Consider the following 16358-nt stretch of genomic DNA (forward strand, 5'->3'; position numbering starts at 1 on the left):
GCACTAAGTCGTTTGGAGTCAACTCGATCGAAGAGTGAAGACCAAGAAGTTATTTTCGGGCGGAGACTAGCAAAATAAATCTTGAACGACGATAAATCAGACAATAAAAAAGACAAACATTTAACATGATTCGGTCAATTAACCACGTCCATGGCGGGATGAGCAATCCACTATGTAAAAGAGGATATAAAATATCGAGAGAATAATCTCGCGAAGAAGCAAAACACAAGTGACAGAATAACACTTGTCTCGAAATTCTTCCCTTAAACAAGACTTTCAAATCTCATATAGTTACATTGTGGATGCTACTGTATGAGAAAAAAAGTACAACAAGTGAGATTGATCAATGAAGGATAAGGCAACATTGGTTTATTTCATTTGTTTGTGGGTAAAAGTAAAAATTCAATCGTTAATCTTTTATATTAAACAATTTTCGGTTAAATGATAGTACTATATTTTAACTGTACCATTTTATTACGCGCAATTTACGAATTACAACGCAGAGCCCATTCATGTGATTACAAGATTCTAGAAATTAACCATCCCAAATGACTAGAAAGTTGTTGCACGTCATAACAAATATTGTCGTACATATAATACATCACCCAGTCAAATGGTAGTATTTTCAATTTTGTTTACTTACTTTGACGGGGCTCAACATTTAAGAACATTAATTGACACAGAAATGGAGCTTTATAGCCGAGACACTTGATCTGTAATTTGTTGCTGCGTGTGAAAATGCCGAAAGAACGATCAAAGAGATGTCCAACGGAATAAGAATTCGACACAGATACGACAATATTGCCGTATTGCTCAGACTAGTAGTAGTACTTCCAGCATGACGATAACTTCTTTCAGTCGAAAACGTTAGTCGGGTGCGTGTCGAATCCTTAAAAAGTGATGTATTTTTACAGGATTCGACACAGATACAATAATATTTTTGAAGGCTCCGAGCAACAAATATTTCAAATATTTGATGCTTATCCATACTTATAATATTTCGTCAAGATTTTATTCCCAACTAATATAATCACTTATATATCTACCAATTCCCTTTTTTATTTCAGTAATGGGCTGATTCTGGTTACTAAATATATGCTTATTTAAGCTCGTTTTGGGTTATTTTTACGTAGGTTTTATCTTAATTAAATAGAAAGCTCGCACTAGATCTGGAAATGTATGTATATGTAGATAAGTGCATATGCTGAGTTTATACTACCTTTAGTAGATCCATTAGACGTAAGTTGTCATTATAAATTCTCTATATATTATTAAGTTAAACTTTAACAAGGGATTTTATTATCATTAAATAATTAAGATTTTATAATCACTTAGCTCCATTTGGATTATATTCCCAAAACCATTACTCATTCTTAATCTAGTGATTCCCTTAACTAATTTTCTCATATCATTAGTCGGCTGGCTAATTAAGTTTATCATATGCTTGATATAAACTTAGTATTAGATAGTACGTATATATGCATAGTGCAGCTTTTAATTGTTCTGGTAGATTATTTAATTTGAGATAACTTATAACAGTAAATTATTGATAGAAATCACGTGTACTTACACTCACTCCATGCCTTTGCGTATATATTTTATCATATTATGCTGTTATTTGTTAATGATTAAGTTTTAAAGAATCTGAAGCTAAATAAAATATTGAGGTTGATAGTGAACCAAAAAGTAAGAAAGTAAAATATAATGGAAAGTAGTGTCTTAAAAGATGGGGCATAAGTTGGCACTTTTTTGCCAATAAATAATCATAAGTAAGGCACAAGCTCCACGAATATTTTAAAAATAAAAACAGAAAATTGCTAAAAGGAATATGAAAAATTATGAAACTAGTCCAAAGCAAATATGTACAATATTAATATACATGTGTACATATATATAATAATATATGGACATAACACTCATCAAATTCTAGCGTAAAAAACATTTTATACAAGTTATATACCTTATAATTAAATGTTCTAGGGCATATAAGCGACATCAAAATGTGTAAAGTATGACTACCCATGACCTTGTGGGACCATTTATTCACCTGAAGACAATATGTGTTGCAACAAGCCAAACAAATTGTATGAAGTGGACGATACGTTTTTGTATTTTTATGAGAAGTTTGATAGAATTTTGCAGCGTAGCAAGTCGCAAATACCAATTTGACCATGAAGTTCGATGGAACTTCACAGCGTAGCAAGTCACAAATACCAACTTGATCATTTCGTTCGATGGAACTTCACAGCATAGCAAGTCGCAAATACTAACTTGACCATGAAGTTCGATGGAACATCGTTTGATGGAATTTCACAGCATAGCAAGTCGCAAATACCAACTAGACCATTTGAAATATTGATGGAAATATCAATTTAACATTATACAGTAATGTATGTCCATCATTGAGAGCTTAGATTTTGGTTAAACATTTGGGAGAAACGAAGAGCCAAAAAAGGAGTCTCTTTTCTCCCAGCCCTTTACTGCGAGTCGGCAAGTGACGACTGGGCGCATGCATCGCTTCTAGTCCGTATTCTAATTTAGAGGCGTTTAGTCACAATTCAGCGTACGGTAGACTTATGCGACTGATCTTTCAACCAAGTGCAATGGAAATGAGGTTTTTCAAGTATATAAGTTAAGATAGTAGTCCTACTTATATAGGCAAATTTCACTTAGAAACTTCTTTTCCAATTAGATACCCAATTAATATTTAAAATTACTTATCATGATCAACATTGGTAAGTAATAAATTTTGATGGGCCATTATACTTCTCAAAAAAAGATAAGAGGTCAATAAAGAGGCTGTCAAAAAGCATTGATTGGAAATATGGCCTTTAAATTTTAAACATTGAATGCCAATAACACCAACTTTTATACAACAAAACAAAATCTTTTTTGTTAGTGAAAGTGGGGAAGATGGGTAACATTACTGAAAATAATAAAGTAACTATTTTTGTTATCTTCAATGTAGTGGAAATCAGTCTGGTCTAATTAGAATTAAGCTATATGTGTTTATGTAAATTATTGGGCCAATAAGCAATATTTTCAATGAAGAATTGTTGACTAATTAACAGAAACTTCATGATCTTAATCAAGTTTTCCTTCCTTATTGCATGCTAAAAAGAGAAGGTCTTAGATTAGTAAATTAATAATTAAATGAGGAAAAAGTGTTCCGATTTAGTTTCTTCTTAATGACATAAGCACGTGCTTTTTGCTAGTGTAATTTCACTTGTTTTTAATTAAACGTCTAATTTCATTTCGTCGGGTTTATTGAAAATGAAAACAAGACATGCACACAATAAACATAATTTAAGTAGGAGCTAACATGAGGACGATCATATAATATTAGATTAGTTCTAGGAAAACACTTACATAAAATACCTAATTTAGTGGAAAGACCACGGGTTCACGTGCACCCTAATTTGACCCTATATCCGCCCCTGGATTTACAATGACGGCACATCAATATTTAGATTTGCAATCTTATAAATAAGGTAGGTTACCAGCTACAACATATAAAGATGACCCGATAGTGTAAAAAAAATTTATATCGTCAGCAAATATTAATTAATCTCCTGCTACTTGTTGGATTTCTTTGTAACTTCTCTTTTTGGCATGACCATTCTAAACTCGGATTAGCTACGTTTAATTCCCATTAAAAGGAATATTGTTTTCTATCAAGATTTTTTCATTCCCTAGACTCGAATATAAGATCTATTTTTAAGAGGGGAAGGATTTCAACCATTTCAACACACCCCTTTGTGGTGGATTTCTTCATGACTAGTTATGTGTGAATTACGTGATGTACTTCTAACGTTATGAAAAGTTATAAAAGAACATAACGGAAATTACAAAGGGAAAAGAAAAGGAAAAGAAAGAAAAAAAGAACGAAAGGAGAAAAAGGTAGTACCATATTTTGGTTTTTAGCTTAAAAAGGGCCTTAGGACCCACTCTTTTTCTCTCATATGATCTCAACTTTTTTAAATTTTCCCAATTTTTTTTTTAATAATCATGGTGTCCGGGCCAACTTGCGCGTACCTCAACTAATTTCACAGGATACCTGCCACCTCCGTACCTCGACTAATTTCACAGAATACCTGCCACCTCGTACCAGGATTCTCATCCACTTCATTGACCACTAGGCCACGCCCTTGAATGCAAATAAAAGTCCCACCTTTTTCAAATAAATTTCATAACAACACATTTTGGCCAAGAATTCATATACTATATACATATTACATTCAGCAATATTTTGTTCATTTTTCTGGCGAATCTAAACACTTATATCAAATGTAATATCACAAGTGGAAAGAGCATAGGATAACCATTGGATATTATTTGAATTGTGCCTCTTCAGAATCTTGTACCATATTACAAAAAAATTCCCTTTTCCCTCTCCTTAAATATTTCAATCTTTCTCCTCATTCCAAACACACTTCACTCATTCATCACTTTTGCCTTTGCCATTTTCTTTGCACTTTGTGAAAAATTTTGTTGCAGAAAAATGGTGAAGTTTTCTAAACAATTTGAAGGGCAATTAGTTCCTGAATGGAAAGAAGCTTTTGTTGATTATTGGCAACTCAAAAAAGACCTCAAGAAAATCCCTATTCTCAATACTGACAATAATGCAACTAACAAAAACAAAAACAAAAACAAAAACAAAGATAGTAGTTTTACCAATGATCTTATTTCCTCTATTAGGAAATTGCCATTTTTTGGACCTCAACGTCGCGAACATGGTGTCATTCAAGTACTCATCTTTTCTCTCCTTCTGTACATTTGATTGGTTTTTCTAAGTGTTTTCTTGATTTTAACGTGGAACGTGTTGGATTTTGATCGTGATTAGGTTCATACGAAGCTTGCACAGACGTTAAGTAAGGGCGATTTGTATGAGACTGAAGTGTTGGAGCAATTTGCTGATACTGAGGCTGCTGCTGAGTTTTTTGCACTCTTGGATCTTCAACTTAACAAAGTGAACAAATTTTTTCGGACGAAAGAGAAAGAGTTTGTAGAAAGAGGAGAGTCATTGAAGAAGCAAATGGAGATTCTCATTGAGTTAAAAGCTGCATTAAAACAACATCATGATACAGGAACTTCTTCAGGCCAAACCTTAAAAGAAGATGAGTCAATTTCAGGCATCATTTCTTGTGGTACAGAGCTTCCCCTGTTTTCACTCTGTTTTATGTTTTAGATGTCTCCATTTTAGCTTCTGTTTACATTTTCATAATTTAGACTTCCCCTGTTTTCACTCTGTTTTTATGTTTTAGATGTCTCTATTTTAGTCCTTTATTCTGTTTACATAATTTAGCTTCCCCTGTTTTAACTCTGTTTCATGTTTTTGATATGTATTCAGTCTAGTCCTTTATGCACGGGGTCCGGGGAAGGGTTGAAATACAAGAGTCCATTATATGCAACCTTACCCTGCATTTTTGCAAGAGGTTGTTTCCACGGCTCGAACTCGTGACCTCCTGGTCACATAGTAACAACTTTACCACTTACGCCAAGGCTCCTCTTCTATGTTTGCATTTTCATAATTGAACATAAATTAAGGAGTAATACTCATTTTCATTTCTTTTGAGAATCTTTTTATACTTTGCATTCATCTAATGATAATTTCCTATTTTTGAATTAAAACATTTATTTAATTGGCAACAGATGAAGAGTCCACAAAAGACAGAACAGAGCAAGAACAGGACATAGAGAATTCAATAGATGAAGTTAATAAAAATGATGGACAATTGACAGACTCTCCAAGATCAAGTGAACTAGGAAAATCAACTAGTATCAAGAGGGAAGACAGCAAATCAAAAAGCCTATCCGAACGAGTGATCAATATCCAGGGGAAAAGCTTAAAGATTCACATTCCTCTAACGAATCCAACGCGAACATTCTCAGCTATATCTTATTTGCTTAGGGATGATATGATCAATCAATCCTCCAAGAAATGTGGCACAGACGGACGAAAACTGCACATCAATAGAACGAAGCTAAAACACGCGGAGAAGATGATCAGGGGAGCCTTTATTGAGCTATACAAAGGACTAGGATTCCTTAAAACTTATAGGTATGTTGCGCGAAAACTAACTTCTTGTTTGATTGTTGATTGTTTTTTTCTGCAAAATAGAGATGGCAAAACAATTTACACTGTTGAAATCTTTACAGGAACTTGAACATGCTAGCTTTTGTAAAAATCTTGAAGAAATTTGACAAAGTAAGTAAATTTTTACTAGCAACTTTTTCACTTTACTGTTTATTATGGCCAAGTTAACTTTCTCATTGTTTTTGTTCTTTCTTTTCATAGGTTACAAACAAACAAGTTCTTCCTATTTATTTAAGAGTTGTGGAGAGTTCTTACTTCAACAGCTCAGATAAGGTAAAATAAATAAAATCAGAAAGCTAATTATTTGTTCAACTTTTTCTTTTTAAAAGATATCTTTTTGAACATGAAAATGTAGCAGCATGACATTGTTTGATTATTGGAAGATGATTGGATGTAGTAATGTGGGGCACAGGTTGCTGGTAAATTTATTGTCATGTGACCAGAAGGTCACGGGTTCGAGCCGTGGAAAAGCAGAAATGCAAGGTAAGGCTGCGTACGATAGACCCTTGTGGTTCGGCTCTTCTCCGGACCCCGCGCATAGCGGGAGCTTGGTGCATCGGGATGTCTTTTAATGTGGGACACTAAGTGAAAATAGATATCTTATCAAATATCATCAGCAGATTATTCTTAGAAAGTATTAAGTGGTCATATCTTAAAGAGAAAAAAAGAAGTGCTTTTCCACACAAGCAATGGCTAGATTTGAAAGATATGGTTGTCTAACACATTATATTTGTCACACAGGCTTTGAAGTTGGCTGATGATGTTGAGAAGATTTTTATCAAACACTTTGCTGAAGATGATAAAAAGAAGGCTATGAAATACCTCAAACCTGCTCAGAAAAAAGAGTCCCATGCAGTTACCTTTTTTATTGGTGAGTTCAAGAAAAAAGAGTCTCATGCAGTTACCTTTTTTATGGGTGAGTTCCAAAAATACGAGTCTGATGCAGTTACCTTTTTTCATTGGTGAGTTCCATGAAAACAATTGGTTCATAATTGAAAGTAAGGGCATTCCGGTGCATTAAGCTCCCGCTATGCGAGGGGTTCGAGGAAGGGCCGGACCATAAGGGTCTATTGTACGCAACCTTACCCTGCAATTCTGCAAGAGGCTGTTCAACGGCTCGAACTCGTGACCTCCTGGTCACGTGGCAGCAACTTTACCAGTTACGCCAAAGCTCACAATTGGTTCATAATTGAAAGTACATAAAGAAAATAACCAAGATAATATACATAAGTGGATTCTGTCCAAGTTACCACTTCTTTTATAGGATAGCCAGATAAAAACAAAATGTGATCAACATAAAAAGGATCCTGTCCTGTAAGTAGGACTTGAATCAGCCATTAACCACCTGAAGAACAAAAAAAGTAGACTTAAGGGTCCACCTTTTTCAGAAGTGGAGGACAAAGAAGTCCCATTTTAGGCCATTATAATGTTATTGACCAAAAATATTGAAACTTTAAATAACCCTTTAGTGTTCAAAAAGACAACAGTGCTTAGTTTTTCTAAGGTTTTGTACATCTCCTGTTTGTCAAAATCAAGACTGTTGACTGATATGAGTTGTGTCATGTATCTAAAGACAACCCGGTGCACTAAGCTCCCGCTATACGCGGATTGGGGAAGGGCCGAACCACAAGGGTCTATTGTACGCAGCCTTACCCTGCATTTCTGCAAGAAGCTATTTTCACTAGTTCGAACCCGTGACCTAAAAATCTTAAAAACCAACATAACATGAAACCTGTGGCACTGGTCTAATGTTGAAAGAACAATGAAAAAAGGAAACAAGATTTGATATTAGATATAGTTTCACATTACCAAACTGGATACTGACTATATTTGATTCTTGATTGGTTTTCAAAACAGGTTTATTCACAGGATGTTTCCTAGCGCTTTTCGTCGGATATGTGATCATGGCTCATATAACAGGAATGTATAAACCTCAATCTGATACAATATACATGGAAACTATTTATCCTATTCTCAGGCAAGTGTTGGATTATAGTTTAAATATGTCAAATGTACTTTAACCAATAGATCTTTGGAATTTCTTTCAAACATCTAATGGAGATTTACACTAATGATTGTGCAGCATGTTCAGCTTAATGTTCTTGCACTTCTTTCTGTATGGATGCAACATATTTATGTGGCGAAAAACTCGTGTAAACTATAGCTTCATCTTTGAGCTAGCACAAACTAAGGAACTCAAGTACAGAGATGTGTTCCTCATATGTACTGCATCGATGAGTGCTGTTGTCGGGGTCCTTGTTCTTCATCTCACACTTGTGGCAAAAGGATACTCTTATAATCAAACTCAAGCAATCCCTGGCCTCTTATTATTGGTAATTTTCTCACTATTATTTAGTCAAAACAATCTGACCAAAAAGTTCAATCTTTTGTACTGAATGTATGCAGAACTAATCACAATTATTAACAACAGGTCTTCATTATGCTGCTGGTGTGTCCATTCAACATCATTTACAAATCTAGCCGTTATCGCTTCATTTGTGTTATAAGGAACATCATATTATCACCTCTGTATAAGGTTGTCATGTTAGACTTCTTTATGGCTGATCAACTTTGTAGCCAGGTTAGCAAGAAATCAGCAAATACCAAGTATAGTATTTTTTCAGTTCTGTGACATATCAAACATTTGCTGATGTAAATTTTTCGTTTACGAAACAGGTTCCAATGCTCAGAAACCTTGAATATGTAGCATGTTACTACATAACTGGAAGCTATAAAACTCAAGATTATGGTTATTGCATGAGGACAAAATATTATAGAGACCTTGCTTATGCAGTTTCTTTCTTACCATACTACTGGAGAGCAATGCAGGTTTGATACTTTTACCTTTTCAAGATTTAACATTGAACATTCATATGATTTGCATTAAAAATTTTAATCGATTCTGATATTTGCAGTGTGCACGAAGATGGTTCGACGAAGGACACAAAAGCCACCTAGTGAATCTTGGAAAATATGTGTCTGCAATGTTAGCTGCAGGAGCAAAAGTTGCATATGAAAAAGAAAAGAATATAGGATGGCTTTGCTTAGTTGTAGTAATGTCAAGTGCTGCAACTGTGTATCAATTATACTGGGATTTTGTTAAAGATTGGGGCTTACTTCAGTGTCATTCCAAGAATCCGTGGTTAAGGAATGAATTAATGCTTCGTCGAAAAATTTATTACTATTTCTCCATGGTATTAACTCTAATCCTCCTATCCAAAAAAGTTTAATTACAGTCTAAATCAATGTTAAGGGTTGATCTAAGAAAATTTGGTATGTGCAGGGATTGAACCTTGTACTGAGGCTAGCATGGTTACAAACAGTTCTGCATTATAATTTTGGAAGTGTAGACTACAGAGTAACTGGGCTATTTTTAGCAGCCCTTGAAGTTATTAGGAGAGGGCAATGGAATTTTTACAGGTACTTTAATTTTCTGGGAGTCTTGGCGTAACTGGTAAAGTTGATGTCATATGACTAGGAGGTCGCAGGTTCGAGCCGTGGAAACAACCTCTTGCAGAAATGCAGGATAAAGTTGCGTACGATAGACTCTTGTGGTCTGGCTCTTCCCGACCCCGTGCATAGCGGGAGCTTAGTGCACCGACCACGGGTTTGAGCCGTGGAAACAGCCTCTTGCAGAAATGCAGGGTAGGGTTGCGTATAATGGACTCTTGTGGTCCGGCTCTTCTCCGACCCTGTGCATAGCGGAAGCTTAGTGCATCGGCTACCGCGCTGTCCTTCTATTTATTTTCTCAAAGATTAATACCGATAACAAATAATTACACTGTCAATATATACAAGTTAAATGGCATTTTGTTTAATGGACATTATTGTTAATGTGAACAGGTTGGAGAATGAGCATCTAAATAATGCAGGGAAATTTAGAGCTGTTAAAACAGTGCCACTTCCTTTTCATGAAGTAGATGAACAAGATTGAATTATTCCAATTTGCAATATAAGGGTCATGCAAAATTATTTTTTTATGACCCTTATCTCATTGAACAAGTTGATAAAATTGTCAAATTGTTCTCTATTCTCTTTTCTTTTCTTTTTCTTTTCTTTTTTTTGGTTTTTTGGTTGGGCCTATGTAATATGTTATATTCTAGGAAATAATCCACACTTGTAAACTAAAAAAATTCTTCTAATGTGAATGAAAATGACGCCCTATTTTTTGCGTCAATCTCGAATTATTATCTTATCACATCTCATTGCTTGATGCTTATACTATTGGAATGAGAACAATGTTAATATTATCACCATTTTCTTTTCTTTTTCTATTTATTTTTTGTTTTTAGTAATTCGCAAGCTGCAAACACAAATTTCAGAATTTTGAGCAAGAAAACTGTACAATTAGTAAAATCTTATCGCACACTATAAAAAGAAAAACATAAAAGTTGTAAATTAATACCCAAGCCTTTTCTTTTCTTTCTTGTAATATATAACCAAGTAGAAATTAGTTCCTTTTAAATTTGTCACATGCACATGGAAATTCAATCTTTTAAATTTGTTAAGAGGATGGTATTAAAAAAATTTAAAAACAATTGAAATATAATTTATTTTTCCTTTAAACTCCTTTTCTCAATTCTTGAATCTTTTGTTAATCACTTCTAAAAAAATAAAAGTCATAAGAATTAAAAAAAAATATTTAAAAATATTTTAAAGTGAGACTTTCCAACGGAATCCATATTAGTCCTCTTTAGTAACTACAAAATTCCATTTACCACAGAACCTCTGCTCTCTTTGTTCAAAACCCCTTCATCTATGGCTATAACATCCATAACAGGAAACAGTAAAATCTTTAATAATTTAAATTCTTTTTGCTCTTTATCTGTTACCAGCATCAAAACCCATGTCCCCATTTATTCTCTTTCGTTCCCTCATTCCTTCAGACCTAATTTCTATGGCTACTGTATCAAATCCACAAGGTAAGCTTTTATGCCCCATGTTTTTTTCCAATTCCATTCTTTTTTCATGTGTTTTTATTCCCATCTTTTAGTTTGGTATAAAAATCTGAACTTTATTGGTTATTAAGGGGAAAAAAATCTGAACTTTACCATGTAGATTTTTTTTACTATGTAGAATTGAGTAGTGGATGAAAAGGGTCTTGTAGTTGGTATAAAAATCTGAATTTTGCTATGTAGAATTTTTTTTCTTACTATGTAAAATTGAGTAGTGGAATGAAAAGGGTCTTGTAGTTGGTATAAAATCTTAACTTTACTGGATGTTAAAAGAAAAAAACCTGAACTTTGCTATGTAGAGGTGAGTAGTGGAAAATGGGTAAACGTGAAGTGGAATAGATATAGATGATTCGTATAGTCGACCTCAACTAGTTTGAGATTGAGGCTTAGTAGTTGATATTGTTGTATTATATTGAACTAAGTAAAACTAAGTAGTGGAATGGAACAGACCCCAAATGGCGTGGAATAGATATAGATGATTTGTATAGCCGGCCCCAAGTGTGGTAGTAGTAGTAGCTGTTGTTGTACTATGTAATACCTAGTTAAGCTGAGTAGTGGGATGAATCGGGTCCAAGTGGAGCAAAATGTATATAGAGTTGGAAAAAGTATGTATATAGAGGATATGTATAGCCGACCCCAACTAGTTTTTCATTGAGGCGCAGTTAGTGTTGTTATTGTATTATTCAGAACAAAAAAAATTGAGTAGTGGAATGAAACAGGCCCAAATCGGGTGGAATGGATATATGAGCTAAATGTATATGGAGGATGCATAGCTGACCGCAGCTATTTTGTGATTGAGGCGGCATTGTCGGTGTCGTTGTTGTCATACTAGGTAGAATGTATGAGGATTGTGATGGTTTAAATGCTATGTTTATGTTTTATTTTTATATAACAGGTCTGGTACTATTCATGGGAGTAGGAGAGCATCGGAACATTTGTTCCGGGTTCCAATGATTTCTTGCGTAGTGGAAGATAGTTCTGAAACACATCCAGAATCTGGGAATTTTTCTTCTTCAAGCGATTCTTCAAAGGTACATTGTTGCCGTTCTTTGCATTCTTTATGAATTTTTTTACAAACGATATTGAATATCTAGGCCAACAGCTACGGGAAATATTTGAGCCTCTGGAGTCTAGACTCATCCAAAGGTGGAGCCAGGATTTTGAAGTCTATGCGTTCGGAATTCTAGCACGTTTAAGTTACTGGGTTCTTAGTTAATAATTTGTACATATTAAATAGATTTCTTTTACAAATACGGAGTTTGGACCAATGTGTCTGGGTTCAACCGAACCCATACTTTCAATGCTAGCTCCGCCGTTGGACACTTCCGCATACACAGAGCACCAATTAGTTAGAGACAGACATACTTTGATGGGATATAAAGATGAGACATATTTGTCTCTGTACCTTAACTGGTTAAAGCAATCCTTAGTTTATGAATTGCACTTTGTAAAAGAGTGTTTGTTTGTCTCTATTGGTTTGTTTTCTGTAGAGTTAAGTTTTCCCTTCCTCTTTTTTACTAGTTTTATGGGAAGATTGGCTTTTGATGCATGGTTGTCAGTTATCACCTAGACTAGACACCTCATTTTTAGAAAAGAGTAACTTAGCTTCATTTGGAAGATGTGACGTTTAGACCCCATATTTAGCGAAGAATGACTAGATCTTCTAATTTGCAATTAAAAGAATTACTACTTGCTCTTTGGCCACTTAAGTGTCATTTTTTTTTCTGGCAGGAAGCAGCTATTAACTTGAAACTACCAAGAAGAAGTCTATTAGTGACGTTCACATGTAATGCTTGTGGAGTTCGATCACAAAGACTCATAAACAGATTAGCATATGAAAGAGGGACAGTGTTTATACAGGTACTTGGTTTGAGTGTGTGCGGTGCTGTTAAGCTTTTGATAATTGCAAAGCCAAGCTAAACTTTTTATGAGTAATAGCAAAACCAAAATAACTTCCCTTAATTGTGTATGTTCACCATGATTTTTTAAGGCTAGAACTGTTAGATGGGTGATTTAACCGTTGAAGGTATTAATGGGTAATCGCCTTACTAGAACTTGTTTTGTACAATGCTGCATTTGTTCTTCATTGGAACTATCTTTTCTAAAACATTTGGTTAAAATATAAGCTTACAAATATTGATTGGCATATCAGAGCCAACTCAATTGTAAGAGACATATGGGATCTTTCACACTACCTTATTCCGTGAATAAAATAACTTTTAGCTCATGCACATTTATCAGGTGTGACTTTCCTTCAGTAGTATGTTGGATGCTAATGGTGACCTTATACTTATCATGTATGATTCAGACTTAACAACTACAATTCCAAGATTTAAGTATTTGACATCTTGTTTGCATCAGTACTTCTAACAATTGTCTTAAGTGAAATAACAACGCCTACAACTCACTGTAGTCTAAATGATAGGTGTAATATTTTGTTGTTGTTTAAGTCTGTTAACCTCCCAGATTTCAGTATTGGATATTTCCTTCTGCTTTCATACTTGTAGGTAATGAAGAAAAGAGGGAAAAAAACAGGGGGGGGGGGGGGAGGGGAGCATTATGGTCTATACATTCTTTAGACTGTACGAAGGACACCCCTTGTATTGTGCTTATTCAGTGAGAATATTCCATTACCAAGTCAATCATTTATTTTGGTTCGAATATAACTAAGTCTGATCACTGGATCGGTGTTTCAGAACCAATCGTGACAATTATTTGTCTAATTTGTGCTATCACAGCTTATTTTGATCCCTTTAAACATCTTACTCCTTGAGTGAGCGGTGAGGGACCTTGAAAAACACCTTTTGTGTTTGCTTTTCTTGTGCAGAAAAGTAAAAGGTGCCTCTTGAGGATTAACCTACTAAGCCTATTGAGCACATTTCATATTTTCCATCATCTCGGCATTCTCAGAAGCATCAATGTTTGTCTATGTTACAAAAAATAGTGTTTGACTGCTTACTGTGTCAATCATTTGGTCCTTTGGTTTAGCATGAGTAATAGAGTTTTGCATATCGTCTGTAAAGCTATCTTATTTGCCTCTGTTCTTGTTCTCCTTTTTTATTATCAAAGAATCTTCAAATTGACTGGGTATTAACTGAAGATTCTCCTTTCAGTGTTCAGGGTGCTCTCAGTATCATAAATTTGTTGACAACCTTGGACTTGTGGTTGAGTACAGTTTCAAGGATGAAATTAATATGGATACAGATGCTGATCAAGATTGACTGAAGCTTATGGATTATATACGTGTAGGATCCAGCAAGAGAGTGATAGTATTGATAGTGCCATTTTGTAGGTGAGAGAAAGTCAATTACATTGATGTAAATGTCTTGACGAAAAGAATATTGGTGAGATAAAAAAAATGACAATAATATTCCACATTATTTTTCCTCTAAACACATAATTAGTCCCATCGCATTTCAAAATTTTCTTTCTGGTAATGAATCATATAGTAGTTTTTCATGTAAGATCTGTGGGAAACTCAGATTATGATGGCCAAAAGAATAGTCATCGCCAAACCAGCGTTCATCCACATTCTAGATCTGCTTCCTTGCAGCAAAACCGTTGCTCCATTCTGCAGTCAAGTGAGAGAGAATAAGTGAATTTATCATATTAGAACTGTACATGTGTCTGTACTATGTTTTATTAGAATAATTACGGTTACCAGACAGGAGCATTAATGGAAACGTTACCAAATTCATAGTAGGTGATGGCGCTGGTGTCACTTCCACAGATTCTTGGACTGTTGGTGGTGCTGGTGGGCTTGGCACAGTTGGTGCAGGTGCTGGCGCGTGATGGTGCTTGTGTTTGTGCTTCTTTCTCTTGTGCTTGCCATGAGCTGGTGCTGGTGACGGTGCTAATTCTGGTGCTGCCACTGGTGATACAATAGCTGGTGGAGGAGCTGGTGGTTGAGTGACTGGTGTCGGCGCTGGTGCTGGTGGGGCCTTAGGTGGAGATACTGGTGGTGGTAAAGGTGCTGGTGATGGTGGCTGTTGTGCTGGTGCCGGGGATATCTTAGGTGGAGGTAAAGCTGGCGGGAGTGCCGGTGGAGAAGCAACAGGAGCGGGTGGTGGCATTACAGGTGGTTGTGATGGACTTGAGACCGGTGGAGTTGATGGAGGTTGTGGCGGTGGGGTCGTTGGAGTGGAGACTGGGGCAACTTTAGGTGAAGGTACTGATATCGGAGGAGGTGCTGCCGAAGTTGCTGGTGGCTGTGATGGTGCAACAGGAGTCGTAGAAGGCGGATGTGTAGTGGTTGGTGGAGGTGTCGCAGGTGGCGGTGATGCCGCAACTGGTGTTGTGGTAGGTGGAGGTGTGGTTGTAGGTGTAGATGGTGATGCTGCTGGTGCTTGTGCATTAGCCATCACTAGCCAAATGCAAAAGCAAGTGGAAAGGTAAACAAACTGAGAGGAAGCCATTTTGTGTAGTGAGTTGATTGTCAGGAGCTCTCTACTTATATGCAACAAAACAATATTATTTTACTTCTGGAAAGGAAAGAGTTTGGTGGACATGCTTTGAGGGGAAACATAGTTTGATGTGAATGCTACAGCAACTATCATCATTTGTCAATATTTACACCAAAAATGTGCTTAATGTCTTGTATGTTTCTGCATCAGAAGATTTGCAGTCTATAGGAAAATATAGTATTGGTCATCTATTGCTATCAGTTACCATCTCAAGCATAAAGGAGTATGTAGGTCATGCTTTTTAGTTAGCCTATTATTTTCTATCATTAAATAGTTATAAATGATTTCAATCTATATAGCAAATAAACTTTAAGGAGTGGTAAATAATAAACCAACAAGGGTTGTGGTAAATACTCCTTCATCCTCAATCAGAGGTTTCGGGTTCGAACCCCGAGTGTGGAGTCGCCTTTGTTATGGAGCGTTTTACCCCAATGTGGGACTTTCCGGCGCGAATTCGGATTTAGCCGGGCCTCAATGTAGGTACCGGACACCGGGTAAAAATAAAATAAAAAGAATAAACTTTAAGGAACCAAATGTAGGTGACTTGGTGGTTCAGTTAGAAACTTGTGTTGGGATCTTCTCATAGTTCATTTAAGTGAAATTTACTTTATTATGAACATTTTGATAGGAAGTGCTTTACCCAACGTATCTAGAACATGAAAAAAGAACTTTATTATGCATCATTGCAAAGAAAAAGTACTAATAATACTTTTCTCCCTTGTTTAGCAAGTTTTTTCTTCCAGGAAAAGCAAAGTAGTAATGATAATTGTTGAGTCCCTCTTTTACTAAAATTCATGATGTTGGTCAATTTTATGCTCTTGTTTGGATGAACTGCATTTATTG

General features: G+C 35.5%; 3 protein-coding genes across 4 annotated transcripts; 2 read left to right on the top strand and 1 right to left on the bottom strand.

Annotated features, from left to right (window-relative positions):
- The first annotated feature begins 4390 nt into the window (after window positions 1-4390).
- On the top strand, window positions 4391-10289 carry LOC107800034 (phosphate transporter PHO1 homolog 1). 2 transcript variants are annotated; one of them, XM_075241286.1, is made up of 13 exons: window positions 4391-4747; window positions 4844-5147; window positions 5653-6061; window positions 6160-6208; window positions 6299-6370; window positions 6839-7013; window positions 7955-8075; window positions 8181-8430; window positions 8529-8678; window positions 8774-8926; window positions 9013-9291; window positions 9381-9517; window positions 9941-10289. In XM_075241286.1, exons 1-13 carry the CDS (start codon window positions 4502-4504, stop codon window positions 10029-10031), a joined length of 2436 nt encoding a protein of 811 aa, XP_075097387.1. In that variant the 5' UTR covers window positions 4391-4501; the 3' UTR covers window positions 10032-10289. The 2 variants fall into 2 exon arrangements, with proteins under 2 accessions (XP_075097387.1, XP_016478665.1); XM_016623179.2 differs by having other exon boundaries at window positions 4401-4747; window positions 6839-6968.
- Window positions 10290-10792: 503 nt separating this feature from the next.
- Window positions 10793-14474, top strand: LOC107800038 (uncharacterized). The gene is made up of 4 exons (XM_016623182.2): window positions 10793-11019; window positions 11948-12083; window positions 12784-12912; window positions 14166-14474. Exons 1-4 carry the CDS (start codon window positions 10856-10858, stop codon window positions 14271-14273), a joined length of 537 nt encoding a protein of 178 aa, XP_016478668.1. The 5' UTR covers window positions 10793-10855; the 3' UTR covers window positions 14274-14474.
- LOC107800037 (uncharacterized) lies at window positions 14304-15503 on the bottom strand. The gene is made up of 2 exons (XM_016623181.2): window positions 14742-15503; window positions 14304-14623 (listed from the first exon to the last, which is right to left on the bottom strand). Exons 1-2 carry the CDS (start codon window positions 15465-15467, stop codon window positions 14531-14533), a joined length of 819 nt encoding a protein of 272 aa, XP_016478667.1. The 5' UTR covers window positions 15468-15503; the 3' UTR covers window positions 14304-14530.
- Between the last annotated feature and the right edge of the window lie 855 nt (window positions 15504-16358).

Source organism: Nicotiana tabacum, chromosome 20 (assembly GCF_000715075.1).
Source record: "Nicotiana tabacum cultivar K326 chromosome 20, ASM71507v2, whole genome shotgun sequence".
Lineage (NCBI taxonomy): Eukaryota > Viridiplantae > Streptophyta > Magnoliopsida > Solanales > Solanaceae > Nicotiana > Nicotiana tabacum.

Coding starts and splice junctions, on each gene's coding strand:
- LOC107800034 (XM_075241286.1), top strand. CDS start 4,502: ATGGTGAAGTTTTCTAAACAATTTGAAGGGCAATTAGTTCCTGAATGG. Junction 8,431..8,528: donor TCCCTGGCCTCTTATTATTG/GTAATTTTCTCA, acceptor TATTAACAACAG/GTCTTCATTATGCTGCTGGT. Junction 8,679..8,773: donor CTGATCAACTTTGTAGCCAG/GTTAGCAAGAAA, acceptor TTTACGAAACAG/GTTCCAATGCTCAGAAACCT.
- LOC107800037 (XM_016623181.2), bottom strand. CDS start 15,467: ATGGCTTCCTCTCAGTTTGTTTACCTTTCCACTTGCTTTTGCATTTGG. Junction 14,624..14,741: donor CATCACCTACTATGAATTTG/GTAACGTTTCCA, acceptor ACTTGACTGCAG/AATGGAGCAACGGTTTTGCT.
- LOC107800038 (XM_016623182.2), top strand. CDS start 10,856: ATGGCTATAACATCCATAACAGGAAACAGTAAAATCTTTAATAATTTA. Junction 11,020..11,947: donor TACTGTATCAAATCCACAAG/GTAAGCTTTTAT, acceptor TTTATATAACAG/GTCTGGTACTATTCATGGGA. Junction 12,913..14,165: donor GAGGGACAGTGTTTATACAG/GTACTTGGTTTG, acceptor TTCTCCTTTCAG/TGTTCAGGGTGCTCTCAGTA.